This window comes from Parasteatoda tepidariorum, chromosome 1 (assembly GCF_982258835.1).
Source record: "Parasteatoda tepidariorum strain Cologne lab strain chromosome 1, Ptep-v5.0, whole genome shotgun sequence".
Lineage (NCBI taxonomy): Eukaryota > Metazoa > Arthropoda > Arachnida > Araneae > Theridiidae > Parasteatoda > Parasteatoda tepidariorum.
Window position 1 is genome coordinate 55697756 of NC_141755.1, and position 23581 is coordinate 55721336.

The 23581-nt window shown below is 27.5% G+C and overlaps 2 protein-coding genes across 4 annotated transcripts; one reads left to right on the top strand and one right to left on the bottom strand.

The window, feature by feature from the left end:
* Positions 1 to 237: 237 nt before the first annotated feature.
* Positions 238 to 4961, bottom strand: LOC107448235 (small integral membrane protein 20). Of its 2 annotated transcripts, none has more exons than XM_021148325.4 (4): positions 3877 to 4961; positions 1541 to 1704; positions 550 to 606; positions 238 to 468 (listed from the first exon to the last, which is right to left on the bottom strand). In XM_021148325.4, exons 2-4 carry the CDS (start codon positions 1662 to 1664, stop codon positions 425 to 427), a joined length of 225 nt encoding a protein of 74 aa, XP_021003984.1. In that variant the 5' UTR covers positions 1665 to 1704; positions 3877 to 4961; the 3' UTR covers positions 238 to 424. The 2 variants fall into 2 exon arrangements, with proteins under 2 accessions (XP_021003984.1, XP_015918851.1); XM_016063365.4 differs by having other exon boundaries at positions 4658 to 4833.
* On the top strand, positions 4931 to 22027 carry LOC107448234 (putative protein phosphatase 2C T23F11.1). 2 transcript variants are annotated; one of them, XM_043042799.3, is made up of 9 exons: positions 4931 to 5167; positions 7352 to 7460; positions 7613 to 7762; positions 11785 to 11850; positions 13398 to 13471; positions 15212 to 15353; positions 15443 to 15526; positions 17260 to 17405; positions 20406 to 22027. In XM_043042799.3, exons 2-9 carry the CDS (start codon positions 7358 to 7360, stop codon positions 20811 to 20813), a joined length of 1173 nt encoding a protein of 390 aa, XP_042898733.1. In that variant the 5' UTR covers positions 4931 to 5167; positions 7352 to 7357; the 3' UTR covers positions 20814 to 22027. The 2 variants fall into 2 exon arrangements, with proteins under 2 accessions (XP_042898733.1, XP_042898739.1); XM_043042805.3 differs by having other exon boundaries at positions 5023 to 5307.
* Positions 22028 to 23581: the final 1554 nt, after the last annotated feature.

Genomic DNA, 23581 nt, shown 5'->3' on the forward strand with positions numbered 1-23581 from the left:
AATGTTGAATAGAGCAATGTGAAAAGCATGCTTTTGCATAATACATGGCGAAAATAGACAAAGTAAAGAAAAAAATTAAGCACTTTTTAAAAACATCCAATGAAAAAAGCACCTTAAGGGCTTTTAAATAATGAAAATTGAAAATAAGCACTTTTTAAATAAACTACGCACCATGTATGTTATTATCAAACCCTGTTGATAAATAAAGTAAATAAAAAGGACTTTATGTGAGGTAACTTCAGTAAAGGAACACTAATTTTTATTTACGTTATGTACAACAAAAAAATTGTTGACCCTAGTCAGGGCAAGCATGCTTTAATTTAATACAAACAAAGATGCATGATGTTTCATGCATGCAATTGCATTCTCTAGACAGCATGATTAATATGTAACAAATGTACAATATTTTTAGTTATCACTCAACTTAATTCTTTTTCCTATCAAAAGGATCAGACCAAACTTTCATACCTAAAATGAAAACAAACAGTTTTTAAGTTGAAAATTTGTTGGAACATAAAATCATACAATAAATACAAGATTCATATTTACCTCCAGGTTGAATTGTTTCTTGATTAACACCAGCTCTGGTAATTTTTTGTATTTTTTCTAAAAATTATTAAAAAATTAATATCTTAAAATAAATTCTTAATCAACGAAGTAGAACTGATAATGATTATAAAGTAAAATTTTAAAAATATTTTTTTAAGCAATTTCTATGCCATTTCAATGTGAAGTCGTTGGTAATGTTATTATCGTATTTTGATAGCAGTGCAGGGCTTTTTTATTTGTCAGTAATTAACTGCTAATATATATGTGAGTGTATTTATTTAAAACAATTTCTGCACTTATAAGTTTGTTTTGTTCTTTTTTTTTATTTTTAGGCAAAATTATAAATTTAGCTTTCTTCCAAATTCTGACAATGTAATTTTCTTAGCTCCCTCAATGAGTAAAAATGTAATAACAAAAATAAAATAGACACCACAATTTGTGTTAAAAAGATATATCACCATTGCGATTTACTATTAATATTTATGTGATTTACAACCTGTGCTTTACGTTTTTCTGATCGTATATTTTTAGATTTATATTCACACAATTTAAATGTTGAAACCTTATTTTAAGTCAATATTATTATAACTGTGCAATAAATGTGCATAATGCAATTGCTGAATTGGATAACTTTTACCCTTAACTATTGTTCTTGAATATATTTTTGTTACATGGTGCAACAAGATAGACCAACTTACCCTAGCTTCGGAGTTAATTGTTCTGGTGCTTTATTTTTTATTTTATCCAACAGAACATTTATAAAAAAAATCATAAATGATAAGAAGCATGCAATTTGTTGTAGAGAAAAATCAAATTATATGGATAATTTTTAATGAGATAAATAAAAATTGAAAAGTGGACCAACTAAACCCATTTTTTCCTACAGTTTTGTTTCCTATTCTTCTTTGCTATACCTTTACACTAACCAACTTAGCATAGGCTTGATAGCTATTTTGAATATATTTACTCAATATGATAGAGAAATACTCACGATATTCATCAATATGTTGATACGGATATATAGCAACAGCATACACAGCTACTCCTATCAATCCAAAGAGACCCCCATAAAATGAGACTGCTCGTAATCCTTTTAATTTATGAGGTCCACCCATTTGAAGCTCAATGAAATTTTTGATTTAGAGATAATCAATGCTGAAAAGAAAGAGTATATATTCTACTTAATAATTATTTCACTTCAATCAATCTAATATATATTTAATTTTACAAATTAATTTTTTCTAACTAAAAAGTAAGTAGTGGCAAAACTTATTATCATTTTAAATTGAAAGCATTACACCGCTAAATTGGAAAGTGCTCTTGGTAGCACAATCAAGGCAAACACAGACCAATTTATATTTACAATATAACTATTTATGCCTTTAAGTCCAAAGCTTAATGAAAATTTGAAGTGTGGTTTATTTTTACTTCATTACATAGACATTTAAACATAATTTGATATTTAACTGACTAATGTTACTTTTTTGCTAATTTTGTTTTTTGACAAATTATTAATATGCTAAAAAATGGCAATTTAACTAATGAGATTCATTGGTTTGTTTTTGACATGTACCTGCAGATGAACATTAGTAATTATCAAAAGTTTTCTAGCAGAACAGTTAATATATATCCGCATTTCAAAACCTGGAACTTCATTTTTAAGCGCTTTTTTATACATTTCGCTTAATGTATTGATTTTCTCCTAAAACACCATTTTATTGTGTATCTAGTCAACCCTCATAACTCCTCCAGACTAAATTTCTGGAGCTGTTTGCTGCTATAGTAACAGTAACAAGCGAGAGCACATTTCTAATCTGGGTGCAATGGAGGAATGAAGGTGACGCTTGGTTTTCTCACACTGACCTATGCAAAGATCAAGACAATACTATTCACCCCACACCCCAATTCGAAGTGACTTTTCCTTGTAACCATGGTACCTGCCACGATGAGAGATTGATGTCCAGAGAAGTTCTCCTGAAAGCCACACTATACAGTGTAAAGAGAGCCACATGTATGAAACTTTACCCACAATTGGATTATTGTGGCTATTGAGTCCTAACAAAGAAAATTGACTGAGACTACCTGGTTTATAACAGGCTATATTATTCAAGAATAACCAACCCTAGTTGTTCTTGAATCATTTCAAATTGAAAACATTACATCGCTGAATCGGAAGGTTACATCACTAATTGTATCAAATTCAATGGAAAAAGTCAATTTTAAGCACTATTTTACAACATTTTATGAATACTATTTCCCCCTTTTTTGTTTTTGGATTTTAATTGACTCGTATTTAATTTTTTTTCCTGTGCATTTTTTGACAGTTTAATGTTACAATTACCAATGCAAATGAATTTCATGATTGAGAAAAAATAAAGACATATGCAAACTGGGGGATTTCTGTGTTGGTACCTGAAAGGAAAATAAAACTAAAATACCAAGACACTACAGACAATGTAAACTTGAAAAAAAAAATTTTGTTTTTTTAATATATAGATGTTTGCTTAGTGTTTCTACAAGTTATATTCTTTGATTTGGTTCCCTTTTGGGATATTTATATTAAATTTCTAACTAGCCTTTGCCCGAAAGTCAGTAAAACTTCACGATTATTTGGTGCAAACATCAATATGGAAATCCTCCTTAGCTATTTTTATAATTTTGTCAATAATTTCAAATATTACATAATCAAAACGAGTAAAAGGGAAGATTTCAATATCCATATATATCCCAAAATAATCAAGTTTTTTGCCACATGAAAACCTTAATATATTTTTCTTAAAAATTTTCACAAGTTAACACCCTTTGGTGCCTTGGCAAATGTAGTTGATGTGAATAGATACTGATAGGATAATATCCCTAAGTAAAAAGGTAACTCACGAATTACAAAAATTATATAAAAAATTTATGTCTAAAGTTCAATAGGTAGAAGTAACGAAACTAATGTATAGTCAGTACTTTTCCGTAGTCTGAGTGTAAATTTCTACTTTTCAGAAAAAAATAGTGTGATACAAAAAAGCATTAATTTGTAGCAATTTCTTGTAACTATTTTTAACACAGTTGATTTTTCAAATGCGATTAGTACAAATTTTTCTAGTCTGTCACTGGACGTAAGGGCTGACAACTTACTATGCTTTTTGAGAAAATGTCTTAGTAGTAGGAAATGTTTAAATTAAAGATTATATTTTTAATAAAAAATTGATTCACACCACATTTAAATAATTTAAAAATTCATAAGGGACTCAACTTTGCTACAGCTCTCTCATGGTGAGGCCTTTAAAATGTTGGCAAAATTATCAAATATTATGAAAATTTTAGTTTAGTTTTTACCTTTCTATAAAATATTCTGCAATGAGAGTAGTAGTTTGCAGACTTGTGGATGCAATAAGAATACCCCTGTGGTCGAGCATTAAAAAGAAGTATTAATACTAATGTTCACTAGCCATTATGACTAAAATAGCTAATATATCCCTTTAATCACACTTCAAATGCGACTGTACACTCATGAGAGCCATATTGGCTCAGTGGATAGATCATTGGCCTTCCAATGAGGTGAACCAGGTTCGAATCCTAACGATGGCTGGTCAATATGAATTACACAACCGGCTTGCACCGATCACAGTGCTGACGTATAATATCCTCAGTGGTGAACGGATCACGGGTTGGAGTCCCCTTGCTGTCGAGCTAAGCATGGGAGGTTTTCCCCTCCATGTAACGTAAATACGGATTAGTTCCATCAAAAAGTCCTCCACAAAGGCAAATTTCTACTAATACTTGATCCAGGAGTTCCCTTGTCTTCTGAATTAGGTTCAAAATTACAAAGCTACGGAGTTGGACATTAGTAGTCGTAAACCCAAAAAAATTGGGTCAGCTGTTAAACAGCGGTTATAAAATGAAATATACACTCAGGAGATGTTATTTCAATTGTGGAAGGTAAAATATTTTCTCTGTAATTTTTGATGTACTTATTTATTTTGAGGAAACAAAAGAGCATTAGACACTTTACAAAAATTTGATAATTTCCTACTATTTCTTAAACTAAATATTTACTCCGGAAAACTGCACATAATAAGACGTTATAATTAGATTCAATGTTAGAGAAAAAAGTTACCTCTTCTTTTTTCTCAGTCGAAAAATATTTGTTTAAAAAAACATATGTATTTTCAAGATAAATAATTATCAAAGAGTAAGATAATTATAAATAAGTCTTAGATATCCAAGAGAAATTTTAAATTATTTACAAATATTTTGATTAAAGTTTCTAATTGTCTATTTTTGCTCAGTTTCAGCGTGAAATATTGCTTATAAGCGCAAAACCTCAACAAAATAATAAGTTTTATTACAGTTTTGTGATTGGCTACTGCGTGTGCAAGCCGTGCTTGATATGCTAGTTTGAACATGCATAGTGAATTCATAAACATCATTTTATTTTTATTGAGTTGAGTTGAATTTCCTAAACTGTTTTTCATAAATATTGCTCAAAATTTTTTAATCACTAAAATATCTGTCGCAGTCGCATTAAGTTCTATTTTTATTTTTAAAAATAATATTTTCAACGAAATAGGCGTTTAGTTTACTAAATAGTACTCTATTTACGAAATCTTGAATCACACCCTCTCATGTATGTGTTTTTTCTTTACTCTTTAATAAAACTCGTTAATATATATTTGTTTTGTGTTTATCTTAAATCACGGAAATACTCTCATTCGTAATTTCATTTTATGACGTATTTTTCTATCAAGTTATTTCTTGAATTATATTGTAAGTCTGATTAATTTCGTATTTAGATAAAGTTATAAAATAATATTTGTGGTTTAGGTTGCAATAATACATACATGAATAGAAATATGTTTCATTCAGTTATTTCAGTAAGACAATTTTTCAATTTATCCGGTATTGATTAAATCAATAAAACTTTTCATACAAGCAATTTTTAAGGATGATTTACTATATTAGTTTGTATAGAATTATTCGAAACTTCATCAGTTGTCAAACAATTGTACGAAATATTTTTACTATATTTTTTTTTAAATGCTGGAAATTTTGACCCACAGCAATTCATATAATGCAATTTTGCATCATTTTATGCAATTCAATAAGAATTTTCCTAGAAATACCTTATTATGTATGCCGTTACTTAAATTAAAAAATATGAATAACAATCACATTTTTTTAATGCTTATTTACTAGCTTCTTTTTTTCCCAAAATAGTTCAAGCATGTTTGCTTTGACCTTGATATGATAATTGAATAAAGAATTATTGACAAGATTCATCTATGCTAAAGTTTCATTAAACAGGGATATTTCCGTATCATGATCTGTCGTGCCAACTTCAATCGCCAAGGTGCCAAATAGATTTTAAACTTGCAAATTTTTATTTAAAAAAAACATATAAATGTTTGCCGAAGGGTGACTACGAGTTATACCTTTCAAGCTGATCCCCTTCTGTGATCTCTTTTTTTTTTTTTTTAGTTACTCGCGGGTCGATGCCCTGAAGTTGCGAAGACTTGCTGATTATTCTGCCGCAGATCAGGATACAGAAATCTCCCCCATTAAACAGCGATTATCCATATTAGGTTCAAAAATAAAAGGATCTTGCATTCGATGGATATCCGGCCCGACTTTTTTTTTTAGTATTGATGTTTAATAGTTATGAGATTAAACTAAGATTTTATTTTTGTTCATTTCTCTATTTCTTTTAAATAAACTTAGTATCAAGTCAAAAAATTTGAATCACAAAGCAACATTAATGATGCTATTTAAAATAAATATTATTATAATGCCTGTATGAAATCTAATTTTTAAATATCTCATAATCGAGATTTGTTAAAAATACACAAAAATATATTGTTATTTGACTGGATCAGCAGATACATACAAGATATTTATTACATCTGCCTAAACTACCTTTTAAACTAAATTTTATCTATAACCCCACATCAGAACAGACATCGAAATTCATAAAGAAATCAGTGTTTTCTTTATGTAAACATGGTATTGTACACTTAAAATGAATCCGACAACTGTGTCCTTTAAAATATTTTAGGATATAGAACTGATAAACATGTTATGTTTTTAACTACAGACATAGGCTATGATTTTGTCTTGAAAAACTAGTTTTTGCATGAAAGTCATAAGTATTGGTTAAATCATAATGCTTTTGAAGTTTTTAATTTTGTATTTAAAAGACACCAAAATAACGTATAAATCTATTCAAATATGTGAATAAATCCTTATGTTTGATATATGCTTAAATATGTAATTAAAAATAATAATAGTATTAAAATAAAAGTTATAGTTTTATTCAGATGGAGAACAAAATTCACTTTATATTTTCTTTTGCTAATTCATTTTAATTGGAAAGCTCTGAAAAAAATTTAGATTTGCTTAGTGAAATCATAAATATAATGAAATTATTATTTTATTTTTTATACCATTGAAAAGGAAATGTTTTTCTGATAATTTTTTAAGTTTTAATTTTTTACAATTGCATCTAAATTATAACAATAGAACAAAACTAAACAAACTAAATTTTGTTAAATTGTTATATATCATATTTTAGTTTACTATTTTGATTAGCCGGAAGCAATGAAATCAAACTATTTTATTATTATTATTTTTTAAATTTTATTTAACTTGTATATGTATAAAAAAAATAAAACAAAGTTGAAGATGTTTACATTTTTTAGCGTCTTTTGCTTGCATCCGGCTAACCGAAAAGTACCTTAGATTTTGTATTATACTGCCTGTAAACCTTAGATACTTTTTGCAATTATGATAAGTTTTTTCTTTCTTTCAATGTTAGAAAAAGATGGGGCAAACTTTATCAGAACCAGTTACAGCAAAAGAAACTTCTAGTTGTGGCAATGACTTTATTAAAGTTGGTGCTTCTTGCATGCAAGGATGGCGTATAAGTATCCTTTACAAAACAAAAAATTAAAAGAATATTTTATTTTTATTTAATGATATTTCTATATAGTAAAAATATTTTTAAGGGATTAAAAATAATAAGGTGGATGAATATTATTTTTTTTGTTTACTTTTTGCACCTTAACTATGTAACTAGATATGGAAGATGCTCATACGCACTTATTGTCTCTTGCTGAGGATAAAGATGCTTCGTTTTTTGCTGTTTATGATGGTCATGGAGGAGCTAAAGTTGCTGAATATGCTGGAAATAACTTGCATAAAAAAATTGTTTCACACTCATCTTATAGTGAGTTAAATTTTAAACAGTTTTTTAAAAGGCTTTCAGTGTTTTCACTACAGCGCGAGAATCTCACATGTTTTTTTATATTCTCGCATTAAAAAATGATTACCGCGAGAAATTCGCGCATTCTATAAACCAATTTCAAAATTCGCGAATTTCTAGCATTTTGAAAAAAATTTCTCATTTGCGCCATTTAGAATAAAATCCGTTTCACTTTTCTTCCTGGATCTTTTATTATTTTCAACATCTGCCCCATTATCTAGCTTCCCTATTTACCAGTATTGTTCAGAACCTTTAAGAACAACAGAACACCATCCTTCCGAACCACGGAACCTCTTTCAGAACGCATTTCTCTGCAACCACGTGTTTACCGTAGGTAAGGTGGTAAAATTTGAACGTCGTGTAAGACGTTCAAATTTTTTTCTCGTTAATGTAAGATGGACAAATGCCTTCTAAAGCCAATATCTTCTACTCCGAAACGGACAAATGAAAATGAAACAAATGTGGGTAGAAACGATCAAAACAAAACAAATACGCATTTGAGCAACCTAATGAGAATAGCTGATGAAAAAGTAGATGTAGAACATTTTCCATATGATGATGCAGCAAAAATATTCAATGCTTTAAAAATTAGAAGATGTTAAAAATGCATTATAATTAAAGAAATTATTTTTTTTTTCAAGTCTCTTTGTGTTTGTTTTTTTTTTTTTTTTTTAATTTTTGAAATCTCACTTAATTTTTTGAAATCTGACCCTGTTTTTGAGAAAGGGTGAGAAATTCTCACCCATTTTTTTTCTGAGATGAAAACACTGGGCTTTATTCTAGTCTCTTTTAAAGAGATTTACAAATCTGATGTGTTATGCGAATAGTTCTTTTTTAAAATTAAATATTTTAATTAATCACTACTTTTCTTTTAATTTATACTATTTTTCTTGACATATATTTCTTTTTTATACTAAACTACTATTGTTTGCTACGAAAATAAAGACACTAGTTTTAATCTGGAGAAAGCTACGAAAGAACGTAAATTTGCAATAAGTAATATAAATTGTTGCCAAGTTTTGTTTGTATTTGGCTATTATTGTTATTTTATTTTTATATTGAAAGACACCTGTATAATATGTACATTCAGATATACCAATAAGGAAAGTTCCTTGAAGTGGGAGAAATTTTAAAATCATTAAAATTCCATCTATAAATAATTAAAATATGAAGAGTACTGCCGTGTCTCAGTAATATGAATTAAATTCATAAAAATTACAATTTCATTGAAGGTTAAGATAAAATTTAATAACCAAAAGCAAGAATTATGTTGTTTCTAATGCCACCTGCTAATACTGGCAAGCGTGCTTGGTGAAACAAAGCGAATTTAAGGCAGAGCATGAGTTTCTTGTTTTTCAGTACTGCCATCTATGGCCAAGAATATGACTTCAGCCGCATATACGTCACAGCCAGTTTATTGGGAGGACCCAATCATACATCCCTTTATTCATACAGAGATCATAATTCTGATCTGAACCAAAGAACAATCAATCTCCAATTCAGTACCCTCAGAGAGGTACTGATTTGCTATTGGAACATGGAGGACTTAGTGACCCGACAGATTTACTGTACACCAGTCACTGTTTATTACGCGAGGAGTCTTCGACCAGCGGGGATCAAAATCACCTCTTGGACATAAACCCAACGCCCCACAAACCAAGCTATCCTGTCCTCATATGATTGTAAAATTGTTTTATAGGATCCAGTAACAGTTGCAATTTTAGACAAAATTTAAAATCAATTATTCTTTTCTGATTGATTCTCTTATAAAATATGTCTTAAAAATATGGTTCTACATTAATAATAGCTTAATAATTTGTTAAATTTGTATTTACTTTGCTGATTTCTTAAATTTTTTTCTTGCTAAAAAAAACTTATATAAAATTTAACTATTGACAGGAAAAAAAATCAGACTGAAACTGTAAAAATAAAATAGAAATTTTATAAACTAAATTTTTCAATTTGGCTAAGAAAAAGTGATTTTATTTTCGAACCTAATATCAAAAAACCAAGTGTGCCCGTTTTAAAAAAAGATTTGTATTTTTTTTTTTTTTTTTTTTTTTTTTTTTTTTTTTTTTTTTTTTTGAAAAATGCTATTTAAGAAACAACTAACTATCAGTAAACAATTAAGCACTTAAACTTTGCAAGTATTTTTCAAAATTTAAATGAAGATAAATATAAAAATTATACTTATAGGGGTCAGGAAACAATTGAAACTTTTATTGTCACTTAGTTCAACTAACTAGTTCAAAATTTGAATTGGTGATTTATTCCTTTTGACAATTATAAGGAGATTAATGCTGCTTAAAGCAGTCATTAAATGATGGAAATTTTTGCTGTCATTAGATAGAAAGAGGTAAGCTTTCTATTTTGTAAAAAGCGGTTGATAGTATGGTTCCCCATTCACAGTCAAAACTATTTAACTCTAGTTAGAGTAATATTATATTAGTAATAAGCTTATGACTGTAAGATTCCAAAATAATAAAATTTCCTTAAATATCAAGGAAGCGTAAAATATTGTCTTAAAAATATATATTTGATAAATTATGTACTACCAACCAGGGTTTGTTGATTTAAATCAACTAATTTATATATATATATATATATATTGATTTTAAAAGTTAAAAAACAGTGTTTCAATTTATTGATACTTTTATTATTATCTTTTCTTAGTTTTGAAATTTATTTTAAATAAATTACTGCATTAATTAATTTTAGTTAACAAAATTACTTTCTTTCTTGGTGTGTGTTAAACTTCATTTGAAATTACATTTTTGAAAATCTTTTGATTCTTGAGATTAAAAGTACAGATTAAAGTAAACATTTAATGCTGTCTTTATATAGACTTGCATAGCTGTAGAAAGTAATTAATAAACATGAATTTTTTCTAAAAAATAATGCAAATAATGTTAATTAAAATTCTACCTTTTGAATGAAAAAACGTGGAATCAAAATCTACATTATTTTTTATTTTGGAAAATTTATATTCTTAGAAATTACATTATATGCCAAAAATAGAAAAAAAAACTGATAAATTCAGATATGTCATCAGTATGTCATTCTTCCTTTTCAAAGTCTATTTGAAGCAGTAGGGTTATTAACTGGTATTTTTTTCTCATAATATATTTACAGTATCTTTTGACATTATCTGACTTTCTATAGAGAAATTTTGTGAAAAAAAAACTCCAATGGGTACATAGGTTTTTTTAAAAAACTTTTTAGCTTAACTTTGATATAGAATTAAAAATGAATATTTTAGTATAAAAATATATAGATTAAATATTTATATATTTTTTGATGAATGACTACATTTATAAAAACAATCTGTTACGTTTATTTTGTCATTTTAAAAATCAAGAGAAAAGAAAAAGAAATCACAATTTTAAATTAAAATTATGGTTTTATTAATTAAAACTTTGTTTTAATAGTTAAAGTACCTTCACAAATTCAGCTTTAGGAAAAACGGTAGAATAATTTCACAAAATACTTTTTTTTTTAAATTTTATTTTTGTGTCTCGTAAGAAACGATAAATCCATATTTTTACCATATTTGTGTTGATTTTTTAATATAATTTTTAATTTTCACAAATTATGTCTAAATTTTCACAAAATAAGTACCTCTCAGAAAAACCTAGACAGACCCCTGAAGTATTCTTTAAATTCTCTATTTCATCTAATCATTTGTTTCACAATGGTTGCTATGTATTATAATGAAAAATTATTTTATTAAGTTCAGAGCCTCTAAAATATTGTTATAATATAGTTTTAATATTAATTTAATTTTGATTAAACATTTATAAAGTTCTTTTAATCATAAATTAAAGTTCTTAAAGTGTATTTGACTAAAAATCAAAAAAAATATGATTCTTTTGATTTTTTTTGTCTAAGAGTGGGTGGGTGGGAGTTACAGAGTATTAAATTTTTTCAGTAAGAATTATCTTGGGCTACATTCTCAATAAAATTTTTTTTAATTTTTTCTCCCTTAGAAAAAGGAGAAATAGTAGAAGCAATCAAATCCAGTTTCCTTGAAGTGGATTCAGATATGTTAAAAGGTATTTTATTAAAAATTTCTTATTTTAGCTTTAATTTTAATATTTATATTTTAAATTTTAGTCATTTTATCATTTATCACTTTATTTTGTCATTTAAAAAATTAAAGTTTTGTGTTATTAAGTTTTTATAAAACTAAATTAGTGATTTGTTATTCTAGCCCGATTCTCAGTCGTTAATTTGGATGTATATTGTTGTGGGACTAGATTTGGAATAGATAAATTTTATCTTTTATGTGCCATGATATTATATAACTCCAACATCTACATAACGACATTAATTATAAAATAACCAAGCATTTACCCCAACACAAGTTAAACCCATGTTTTATTTGATGTTGGATTAAAATGTTGTGAAAAGGTTCAAAGAAATACAAAATAAACATTAAAACACAACTATATTTGCTAAGAATAATAAAATATTTAAGTATAGAATTATGTTTATTGATTTAGAATATTAACAAAGTACAAAGAAAGCACTTATGAAGAAAAAAAGACATTTAAAAATATTTAAGTGAAGCGAAAGAAAAGCCAAAATATGACTATAGGAAAAATAATCTCACCTCTGACAATATCAGGGGATATGGTGTCTCCTCAGCATATATTTAAAAAAAAAAAAAAGTAGTTTACTATGATCACATTAATTTAGTTTTTCTTTTTATTTACGTCATGCCATGAAAAGTAGTTTCATATTTTTCTTTTCGAACACTTCACATAACCCTTGATAACCTAAAATTATAACAAATAATCGCATGCTGAAATAATAATTTTTTCCCCCAGCATTTTCACAGCAATTTATACCTTTTAAAAACCATTTCTCAATTCCACTTAACAGCTTTTCATGTCTTTAAAAACCTTAGTCATCCTCCAATTTGTTGATTCATTAGCCAACCATCTACGTATCTATGATCTGAATTTAGGTCTCAGCCTTTCATCCCTTCGGTGGATTTATAAAATAAGTACCAAGCATGCTTGGGAACTAAACACTAGGGGTTCCACGTTAGCTGACCACCCAACCAGAACATCTGCTCCTCTCCTGAGTTCAAGGTATAGAAAATTGGGATTTGCACTGTAGGCCTTGGCCCTCCATGGGCTGTCGCAATGATTTTAAAAGACCCTTACATAACAGTAACATTGCATCTAAAGGTATGGAGGTCATAAAACAACAGTTATCATCCCTAACTGATGACGCTCTAATTGTTAACATAAAATGCCCTAGCTTGCTTACTCACTTAAAATAATATCTAAGTTAAATAAAAATACAAACACTTAAATATCTGTTAATAAAACTGATAAAATTTAAATGCAAATTTTTTGTAGTGATCATGCCAAGGCGAACAGTTAATTACAAATATTATATAGTGACTTTGTCATTACAACAGATATGTATAGTTTTTATCCATAACTTTTCTTTAAAACACTCAGGCATGTCTAGAGTTATGTTTTTACTGTACTTAAAATCAAAATACATATTTTTAAGAATATATATAGTGCAGAAATGTTTTGTGTTTCAGCATGCTTATTATAAAGATATATATATTATATTTTAGATGAAAATATGAGAGATGAACTTGCAGGCACCACTGCTGTGATTGTATTGATAAAAAATGGAAAAATATATTGTGTGAGTAATTTCTGCAAATTTTGTTTTATTGTTATTCATCTCAAGGTCATATTAGTGCATTCAGTCAGCCAAAGTCAGTTACCAAATCGGCAAAGATTTAATTGCTTATATTAGCCTCTGTTAACTTAAAGTTAACTTTCACCAAATTTTCTTTCAATTTTTTTCTGGTTTGTTCAAAAACAGCATGCACATTTTGGTGTCTATCAGTTATATTTGTGTGACCTAATAGTAAACTTTAAGTAAAGTTACCTAATTGTTAAATGTTTCCATTTTTACGTTTTTTCTACTAATTTTTGTATGTTAAATGCTTTTAAAATATTTTATTATCTCTATATTATACATGCAAATTTTTCTTACTAGTTCCAATGTCACATATAATGAGGCAAAAATCATACATTATTTTTATCACTCTTTAACAAGTTATATAAAATATAAATTGTTTGAAAATCATTAAAATAATTATTAGCAGAAGAATGGGGAAAGGGGAATCGTACTTCCATTGATCCTTGTAAGAGACTACTGGCGGAAGGAGGCAAATTGGTCAATGGCTTCTTTGATTGAAAAAGAGAGTATCTGTTACGTTATTATTGCATTCTTGCAAACTTTTTCTCCTGCATTGTAATTCTTTAAATTATTATTGATTATAAAAATAGATGATTGTAAAAGATAAAAGGATGAAGATTACTAATGAAATTTTGGAGAATCGATTCAACAAAATAGAATTTTCAAGCTCAAGCGCTAAAAAAATATCACCGGATAGGCTGCCCTATTAAATATGCGGCACATACCAAAATTTGATGTTTTAAATCATAAATGCCAGGGCTTATCTCTACGAAAGTAGGGTAACATTCAAGTCTTATGTTTGTTTGTTTTAAAAGCCACAGTTACATACTTTGAAAAAGCTGCTATAATATAACTAAGTGAATTTTAGAATTAGAATTTTTTTTAATGTCTACAACATGACTTTTGATGAAATAATAAAATTTTCACAAAAGTTAAAATTTGCATGTCTCAGGAATCAGAGCGTAAAGTGTTATTTTTTAGTGCTGACTTCTTAGATTTAATTATGTTTAATATGAAAGTTTAAAAAAAAAAAAAAAAAAAAAAAAAAAAACATTTTAAAAGAAGAAGCATTTTTTGTTTCCTCTTCTGAAAATCGAACTATAAAACAGAAATTAATTTAGTCAGGGTTTTTTGTATCAATTATTGTTATTTAATTTTTGATAAATGATTAAATAACCATAATTGTATAAATTAGTTGAAAAGAGCATGTATATTACAGTATCTCAATTACATTTCAGAACTTATTAGATTATAATATGAAATTTTGACTGGCAAAAAATGTAGTTCAGGATTATATTGATAAAAACAAATGCACTTTTCTCCTTATTTTACTTTTAAGGATCTTCAGAGCATGTACCTCCAAATCCCCTCCAATTTCATCTAAATAGAAATTAAAGTATGGTATTTTGCAGTGTTCCAGGTTTTCATTACATTGAACTTCAGTGCACAACAATATATGACCCTTTATGTATTTTTTAAGTTCGCATTAAAAATTTAATCAATTTTTTACACTTATTTAGGTAATTTTATTCAACGAAAACCAATAATTTTGTCCCAATTTATGTCAATGCCCAAAAAAGTAATTTGAATTAATTGATTTAAACTATTACATCCCTGTGTCAATTAAAAGTGTAATTTGTTAAAATTTTACTATTACTTTTCTTCTTGTCCTTTTAGGGTAATGTTGGTGATTCTCGAGCTGTAGCTAGTGTTGCTGGTTCAGTTCAACAACTATCTTTTGATCATAAACCTAGCAATGAGGGTGAAACTAAGCGCATAGTAGCTGCTGGTGGGTGGGTTGAGTTCAACAGAGTCAATGGTATAAACACATTTGCATATTATGCTTTGAAAGTTTTATGTATAAGTGATGCAGTAATAAATAAATATTTTTTAATGTGATTATTTCAGGGAATCTTGCTCTTTCTAGAGCTTTAGGAGATTTTGTTTTTAAGAAAAATGAAAAGAAATCTGCTGAAGAACAGATAGTTACTGGTAAGTATTTTATGAAGGCAATCATAATAATGTATGTTTGAAACCTCTCAAGGCATTTTGTTTTTAAAGTTTTATTTAAGAATATATTTTCTAATCTTTTTTAAACTTTCTTATTCTTTCTTTATTTCTTCTTATTTTATTCTTTCTTTATTTTATTTCTTTCTTTATTTTTTTACAATATGTTAAAAAATAAAGTTGAAATGTCTGTTGCTAAATTTCTTAAGTGAAGAGCATGGCAGGAACAACAATTTGTACACATGGTTTTAGACTAGGTAAATATATCAAGAAGCTATTTACATTCATGCCAAATTCTACTGGGAATGTATTTTAAATATTTAAAATATTAGCAAATTTATACTTTACCTTTTGGCTTAAAAAGTTTAATTTACAAACCTTTTGACTACCATAATATATAAACAATTCTAACATGTATGTGAGACCTGATATTTGTGCAAAGACTCTTTTAAATGATAGAAATTTTTTAAAAATTCTGTGCAACTTAATTATTTTACTATGAATTTTTAGGACTGCTAGAACTTCTGGATTGCTAACTGTGTATTTGCTAAACATTTATGTAATGAAAGTGATCTTACTTAATAACTTAACAAACAAAACAAAAGAACGACTTATACACAATACCATGGTTGATCAAAGACCAAAAAATTTAACTACTTTCACAATTTAGTGAAACTAAATCCCTTTTAGCTCTTATTTAAACAACGTATGTATATAAATTTTATCAGAACTGCTCACATTTATAATTTTTTATTCCTAAGTTGTTAGTAATATTTTTTAAAAACTACATCTGCTCTTGAATTTCAAAAGTGATTTCTTTGGTTTAGGTCTTTAGTTCTGAAACTGATCTTCGAAACCTGCATTTGTGACTATTTTTAAACTTGACCTCCCATAACTTGGACATTAAACTTTGACTACTTTCAAAATACTTGGATTAAATCATATTTAATAGGCATAAATAAACAATCCATCTTTATTATAATGGTTCATATGTTTTCTTATCACAGATTTTTTGGAACATGAAAAAAAAATGCTAAAAATTGCGACGAATTGGTCTCATTTTAGAGCTAAAAATATAACATGGAAAATACAGAATTACTTACAATACTTTGATTAAGAACAATAAATTTTTCTCTACCTATAGTGTGAAGCTGATAATTTTTGAAAAATATATTGTTCCTTTTAAATTATTTTATGTTTCTAGATAATTTAATTTTAAAAAATATATAGCTTTTTAAAACAGCATTATAGTTAGTAATTCTATTGCTAAAGTCCAACATAATTTGCTTTTGATCAAAACTGCAAAACATGCTGACCTTTTTGAAATCCGAATTCTGTCTTAATGCTTTTAAATTAAGTTTGAAGCTAGAATCGTTTAGTTTTAAAGTATAATCAAACTTGTTATAAGGAATAAACTAAAAATAATTTCAAAGCATATAAAAGTTTTTGGTCAAAATAATTTTTATTCATATTTTGTATAAAATAATATTTAGAGAAAAATCGAGGTTGGTGACTCCTTTCTGAATATCAGCAGTTTTAAAAATGTTTGAGTAAGTCATAAATCATTGTTTATTTTGGACTAAGTAAAGCAAGAATTTTTTTTATGAGATAACTTTTTTTAACTAAAAACCTTATCAGTTACTTTAAGAAATCATTCATAATTTTAAATTTAATGCTAACTATGTTATAGTTATTAACTATATGTCTGTTTTCAACAGCCTATCCAGATGTAGTTGTCAAAGACTTAACTCAAGATCATGAATTTATTGTCCTTGCATGTGATGGTATTTGGGATGTGATGACTAATGATGAAGTAGTAGATTTTGTCAGAACAAGAATAGCTGCTAGAATGGAACCAGAACAAGTAATTATTTCACCTACATTTATATTTTCTATTTAGACAAGTTTCAATTCATTGAATGTCAACAAAATTAAAAATAAATGTACTCTTAATCTCTGCACAGAGCTGAATTGTAATAGGACTTAAGCAGAAACTTGGTTTAAAATTGTTCAACCATATTCTGGCCTTTTATTTATTTATATTTTTCTTTAAAACAAAATAGCTAACATAATGGATATCCTTTGTTATATGGTTCATATCATTAAATAAGTGAGGCAGTCAATCTTTTTTTTCTTTAATTTATTTAAATATTTTTTTTTCAACTCCCCTGTGGCTGATTTATTTTGTATGAGAAATTATTAGGGAGTGATGATCATTAACGTTGAAGAATAATGAACATTCAGTAATTTTCCTTAACAGTTTTTGTTTTGATTTTTTTACTCTTGCCTTCCTGTTTCATTATTTTGTAACACTTTTCACTGTAGCTTTGAGTCATAGAAATCCATTTCTGCCGTTGTTCCTTTAATTTATGAATGGCAGACTTAAAATAAAGATTTATACTAAATATTTAGTTGAGAAGAAAAAAAAATTTTGAGGTATACCCTCTAAAAGTTTTATTTTATAAAATGGTTATAATGATTTCATTATCAGATGGTTTTGATTTTGTAATGATTCTGTGCTAGCAAATTATATTTTAAAAATGGCAGATTTTATAATTCTTTGATTTTATTAGTGGCAATCACTGTGTTATTTTTAAAGCAACACTTACTTTAACCTGGTAAAATTGCCAAAACAAGGGCTATTATAATTATTGCTATAATAGTGTTTTATAGTATTATTTGTACAATGTGCCAAAAAAGGATCATCCTATAACTTTTGATCTAATGATCAAATCTTCACATTCTAGGATTCAATCTTAATACTAGAGAAGGTGATTTCAAATATGCTAATTAATTAGTGCACATGATATTTTAAGTTACAAAATCAGACATACAGTCAAACCCCACTATAATGAACCTTCAAGGGACCGACATTTTGGTTCACTATAACCGGGGGTTCACTATATCCGTTACGCATGCAATTTAACTAATGATTCCCAAACTCCTCCCTTTTATTACACATCATTCAAATAAATGACTTAAAAATATTGTGTAGTAGTAAAAGATGTGTTATTTTTCATTACTCTTCGTCGTGCGTGCAAAAAAAATTAGTATTTTTTAGGTGATGAGCAATCCTCAAAATCAGATATGAAAACACTTCCTGACTCTCAGATAATTTTTCCTGAATTTCTGTTATTCCGCTATTTAAACCTGTCTAATCTGTCATTCGAGCACATAAAAGTTGCCTCATAAAATCGCTTAGCAAATTCATGGACATTTGCCCAGATACTGGAAGATTGCGGCTTCTTCGAATGGTGAACCACTTCAGTAATGCTTCTTCAACATCCTTGTGATCCGCTTTTCTCAACTTTTTTCTGCCATCGAAATTTTTAATAAAAAGATAATTTGAAATAAAAGAAGCAAACAAGAAAAAATGCTTATCGCTACATTCCCCTCTATAGATGGTTTTAAACACTGGTATACGTATTTATTTTGAAGTAGAAATTTCAAACTTGTTACAAAAAAAATGAAGAAAAAATCAGTCGAAGGCAGAAAAAAGTTCATTATATCCAAATTCCTCACATTTTTGGTTCACTATATCCACAAAAAATAACATTATACGTGTATAGCAAGGCACGGGACCGAACATTTTGTTCACTATATCCGGGAGTTCACTATAAACCGTGTTCACTATAGCGGGATTTGACTGTATAAACATATTTTCTCAGAATAATCATACCTTTTTTTCGACAGATTCAGATACTGGACCCCTTAATGTTAATTTTACTTTTTACATAGTTCGCCAGATCTCGAGAACTTTTAAGTGAACTAAAATGAATTGAAACATTTTTGCACACACTTATAAAATTTGATTATCCAAAGATAATTACATGCTAAAAATAACTTTCAGCAAATATTTATTATTTTAATATTGGCCAAAAAAATTTCGAATTGTATGGTATGCATTTTTTTAACATTTTTAAAAATGTAATTTTGCATGGAGTACAATGTAATTTTACATACAAACGTAGAGTGAAATTGGCCGAATAGCTCCTAAATAGGGTTGCCACTATTTTCAGCGTGAGGCAACTTTCTTTGCCTAAGCAGGCTAAAACAGCAACTATTTGCAGGAGAAGAAGACTATTGGGAGACTTTTCTGTACTCTTAGCGATGTTTAGTTAGATTTTGTTTATATATTGCCTGCAGAGGTTTTTGAACACAAAGAATTTTTTTCTTAATTAAAAAAATTGGAAGTTTTGAATCGCAAATTTTAATGATCACTTTTTAATGCGTTCATTATGCACTCATTCCTCTGTGAGTCTCTTTTATTTCTTGATCCCCTTGTTAACGGTTATTGCTACAAAATGTTTAAGACTATATTGTAGTGCGCAAATTTCGTAATTGAGTAATCACTTTTCGCCTACCTCTATTTTTGCCATTTTATGTAAATCCAGGCAATGTTTCGATTTTTATTTTATTTTTATTTTTTTTAATTTATAGTATTATCAATTTCTGTGTGATTTTTAAAATTCTGATACATTTATTATGATTTATGAGTTTTATATCTCATATTTAATTGATGTGCTTTATTTGTGCTGATTTCATTGTAAAGCTAAATGTTTTTCCTTTTTTTTTTCCTAAGATAGCTATTACTACGCATTTCTAATGATTTTGAAAATCCTGCATTTTTAGTACAATATTATTACACTACAAGAGAGTTTTTAATAATGGTAAAAAGCACAGATTTTAAATTAGAATTGCAAATTGTATATATGTGCCGAGAAAATATTAGCATAGGAATTTTCTTTGAAATACCAAAAACTCTTGAATACGCTATGTTTGTCTTTAAATAAATCAATGGCTAATAGTTAAATGATTGAAACTTCTTATTTCCATCATTATTAACATCTATTTCTTTTTTCAGATTTGTGAGGAACTAATGACCAGATGTCTTGCACCTGATTGCCAAATGGGTGGGCTTGGTTGTGATAATATGACAGTTGTTTTGGTATGCTTGTTGCAAGGAGACTCTTATGAAGAATTAGCTAGCAAATGTTCCAGGGTCTTTCCAACCTCACGCGACGACACTCTTCTGCTATCTGAGTCGTCTGCGTCATCATCTGCTTTAATTCTGTCAGAATCATCCTTGTCCGAAACAGAAGATGAAGAAGAAGGAGATAACAAAACAACTGATAATGTTCAACAGCATGATCCTTTATCCCTGGACACAAATAGGCCATCCACAAATTCAAATAGTGCAACAACAGAAAAACCGCCTGCCTCGCTAAGTGGGATCGTTCAAATGGAGGGAGGAGAACTAACAATAGCGTAATTGTGTAATATAACATAAAAATTTAATTAATGAAGAGTTCTATAGAATATAATGTGTGCACAATTGAACTAAGTGAATGTGATGAAATTAAAAAAAATATTGTATATAGAAGAGTGTTATTTCTGAATAAATTTTTAACTCTGTGGCACAAAGGATAGAAATATTTAAAATACAAATGTCATGTCTGCTTTCATTGTATAAAATTCATTACATTCTCAGGTATTTTAAATTTAATTACTGTATTCATGTAAATTCTTTGTTATTTATTTAAGGATTATATTTGTCTTTGTGGCATTCCTTTGTATAAAAATTATATTTAGTCAATTTTTGCTCATGTATTGTATAATAAGCATTAAGTTTTTACCACACATATATTAGATTTTTTTTTTAAATTTAGCTTTTGTTTTTCTTTTATTTGCTATTTACAATTAACTCTATATTTCGTCACAAGTTTGTTGCAGTAGATTATTGCATTGAATTGAGTATATTACTGTATTGAACAAGCATGTATATCACAAAAGAAAAATTTTCCAGTGATTTTATTTAGTTACTTTTTTTCTTTGGTTGTATTTTATTGTATACATTTTTAGTGCAGGGCTATTGTTAACTCTAACCATTTCATTGCAGCTACTGTTGATACTTTAAGATAACCTTATCTTATTGCATAGTCAAACCTGTCCTTGTGCCATATTTAGTTATCATTCATATTGTATCTAAGATCAGTTTATTACTTTTCTTTTATGCATAGCATAATAAATTAATGAAGGGTGCCTTAATATAAGTACCAATTTAAATTAGTTCAGTTCAAGACCTTGAGATCCTCACATAATCAAACTACACTCTCTCAAATTATAATGCTAAGGTAATTAAATTTTTTTTCTTCATAAAACTTAGCAGTTGCTGCTGTTTACATATTTATAAATAAAATATTTTAAATAAATGTATGTTACTTATATAGTTGTGATTTACTTCAAAAACTCAGACTTAAATTATATTATCTTTAAAATATTTTACAGATATATGTAAAATGTTTGTGCTATTTTTATTTTAAGCATGTGACTTTTTTTTATCCTTTGAATGATTATGTTGCTGTCAAATTATTCTCTTTTTTTTTTCTTAAATCAACTTATGAATTTTTTTAATAATGTTGTTATTCAATGTATTTAATTTCCATAACAATTATTTTCATTAAAGTTCAAATTCTTTAGTAAAAATAGTTTTAAATGATTATTTTATGCCTCTAATAATCAACTTGTATAGTATGAATTGAGTATTTCATTTAGCATTTTATTACTATAGAAGTATACTCTTGGGGGGGGGTTTGTTTATTTTCTATTGCCTGAGATTTACTAATGGATCTTGGATATTTTCATATCGCTGATTAATCAATTTCTCTTCTCAAGCTACTTAATTTTTTTTTTAAAATAATTTTAATTTAAAAGTTTAAAAACACTTTATAACAGGGAGTCACATAAATGTTACAACAAACTTTTAGGGAAATTAGAGCCAATCATGATTTAAATTGCATAAGAACCCACGACTGTAAATATCATACGCTGCTAGGGGCACTTCCCTATTATTACTTCTGAACTGGTTATAATAGAGAAGTGCCTCTATTTGCATACAACATTTCCTGGTATGAATTCCTATGCAATTTGAATCCTGATTACAATTTTAAACTTAAACTTTTTTTGTAACTGCTTAACACACTTGCATTCAATGGAAAAATGTCAAAAAGCAGACTAAATAAACCAATCGAAAAGTGATCTAGAGACTCAACACTCAAGACTAGGTCTTACATTTATAGAAATACAAATAAAGAAACAGCGGGGGAATCTCAGTTTTTTTTTTTTTTTTAAATAAAAAATATGTATCTATTTTTGGTGTAAATACTTTAAAATTTAATTACATAAATTTTTCAGGGCTAAATGTGGTACTTTTATTAGCAGCAGTTTCTAAACAGTACTTGACGAATATATTCTTGTATTTGTTTTATATGATTGATGGTTTCAATTCAATAATTTCATGAAATTTTCTTTTAAAATTAATGATAGAGTTTAGAATTTAAAAGGAAAAAAAACTAGTATTCTTAAATTATAATAAAATGATATCTATAAAAAAAATCTTTATTGCCTAGGTCACAAGAAAGAATCAACATCCTTTAAAGTTTAGGAATTATCACAATCACTGAGCATAACACAGTTTTAAAAATGAATATTTACAAATGTCATCACATCATAGGCTTGAAATATTTCAATAAAATTGACATGATTTCAGTAAAGCTGTTCTTTATAGGTATCATGATAAAGAAAATGTAACAAATATATTTTGTTTGTTATGCGATGTAGCAATAAAAACAATTAGTCTGTCAGACAAAAAAGAAACACATAAATCACATTACTATTATTCAGAGTAGATAAATAGCCAGAACAAAGAAATTATAACTAAGCAAAGGGGGAAAAAATGAGTAAATCGCATAACATATACAATGAGCAACAGGAAAAAAAGATTTAATTTATTAGAAATAGCTATTTTTTATTTTATGGTTTCAAACCAAATATTTTTATTTTATTTTTGATCATTCATATGCACACAACACCCAAACACCTAGCCTTTTTTACCATTCATACATGTTCATTAATTTTAAACATATTTGACTAATCAAAATGCCAATATTAAAACAATGTTGTAGAAGACAAAATTAAATACTATTCATTATGATTAACCTTTTAACTGTCAACTTCCAATAAAGTTCGAAATAAAATCAG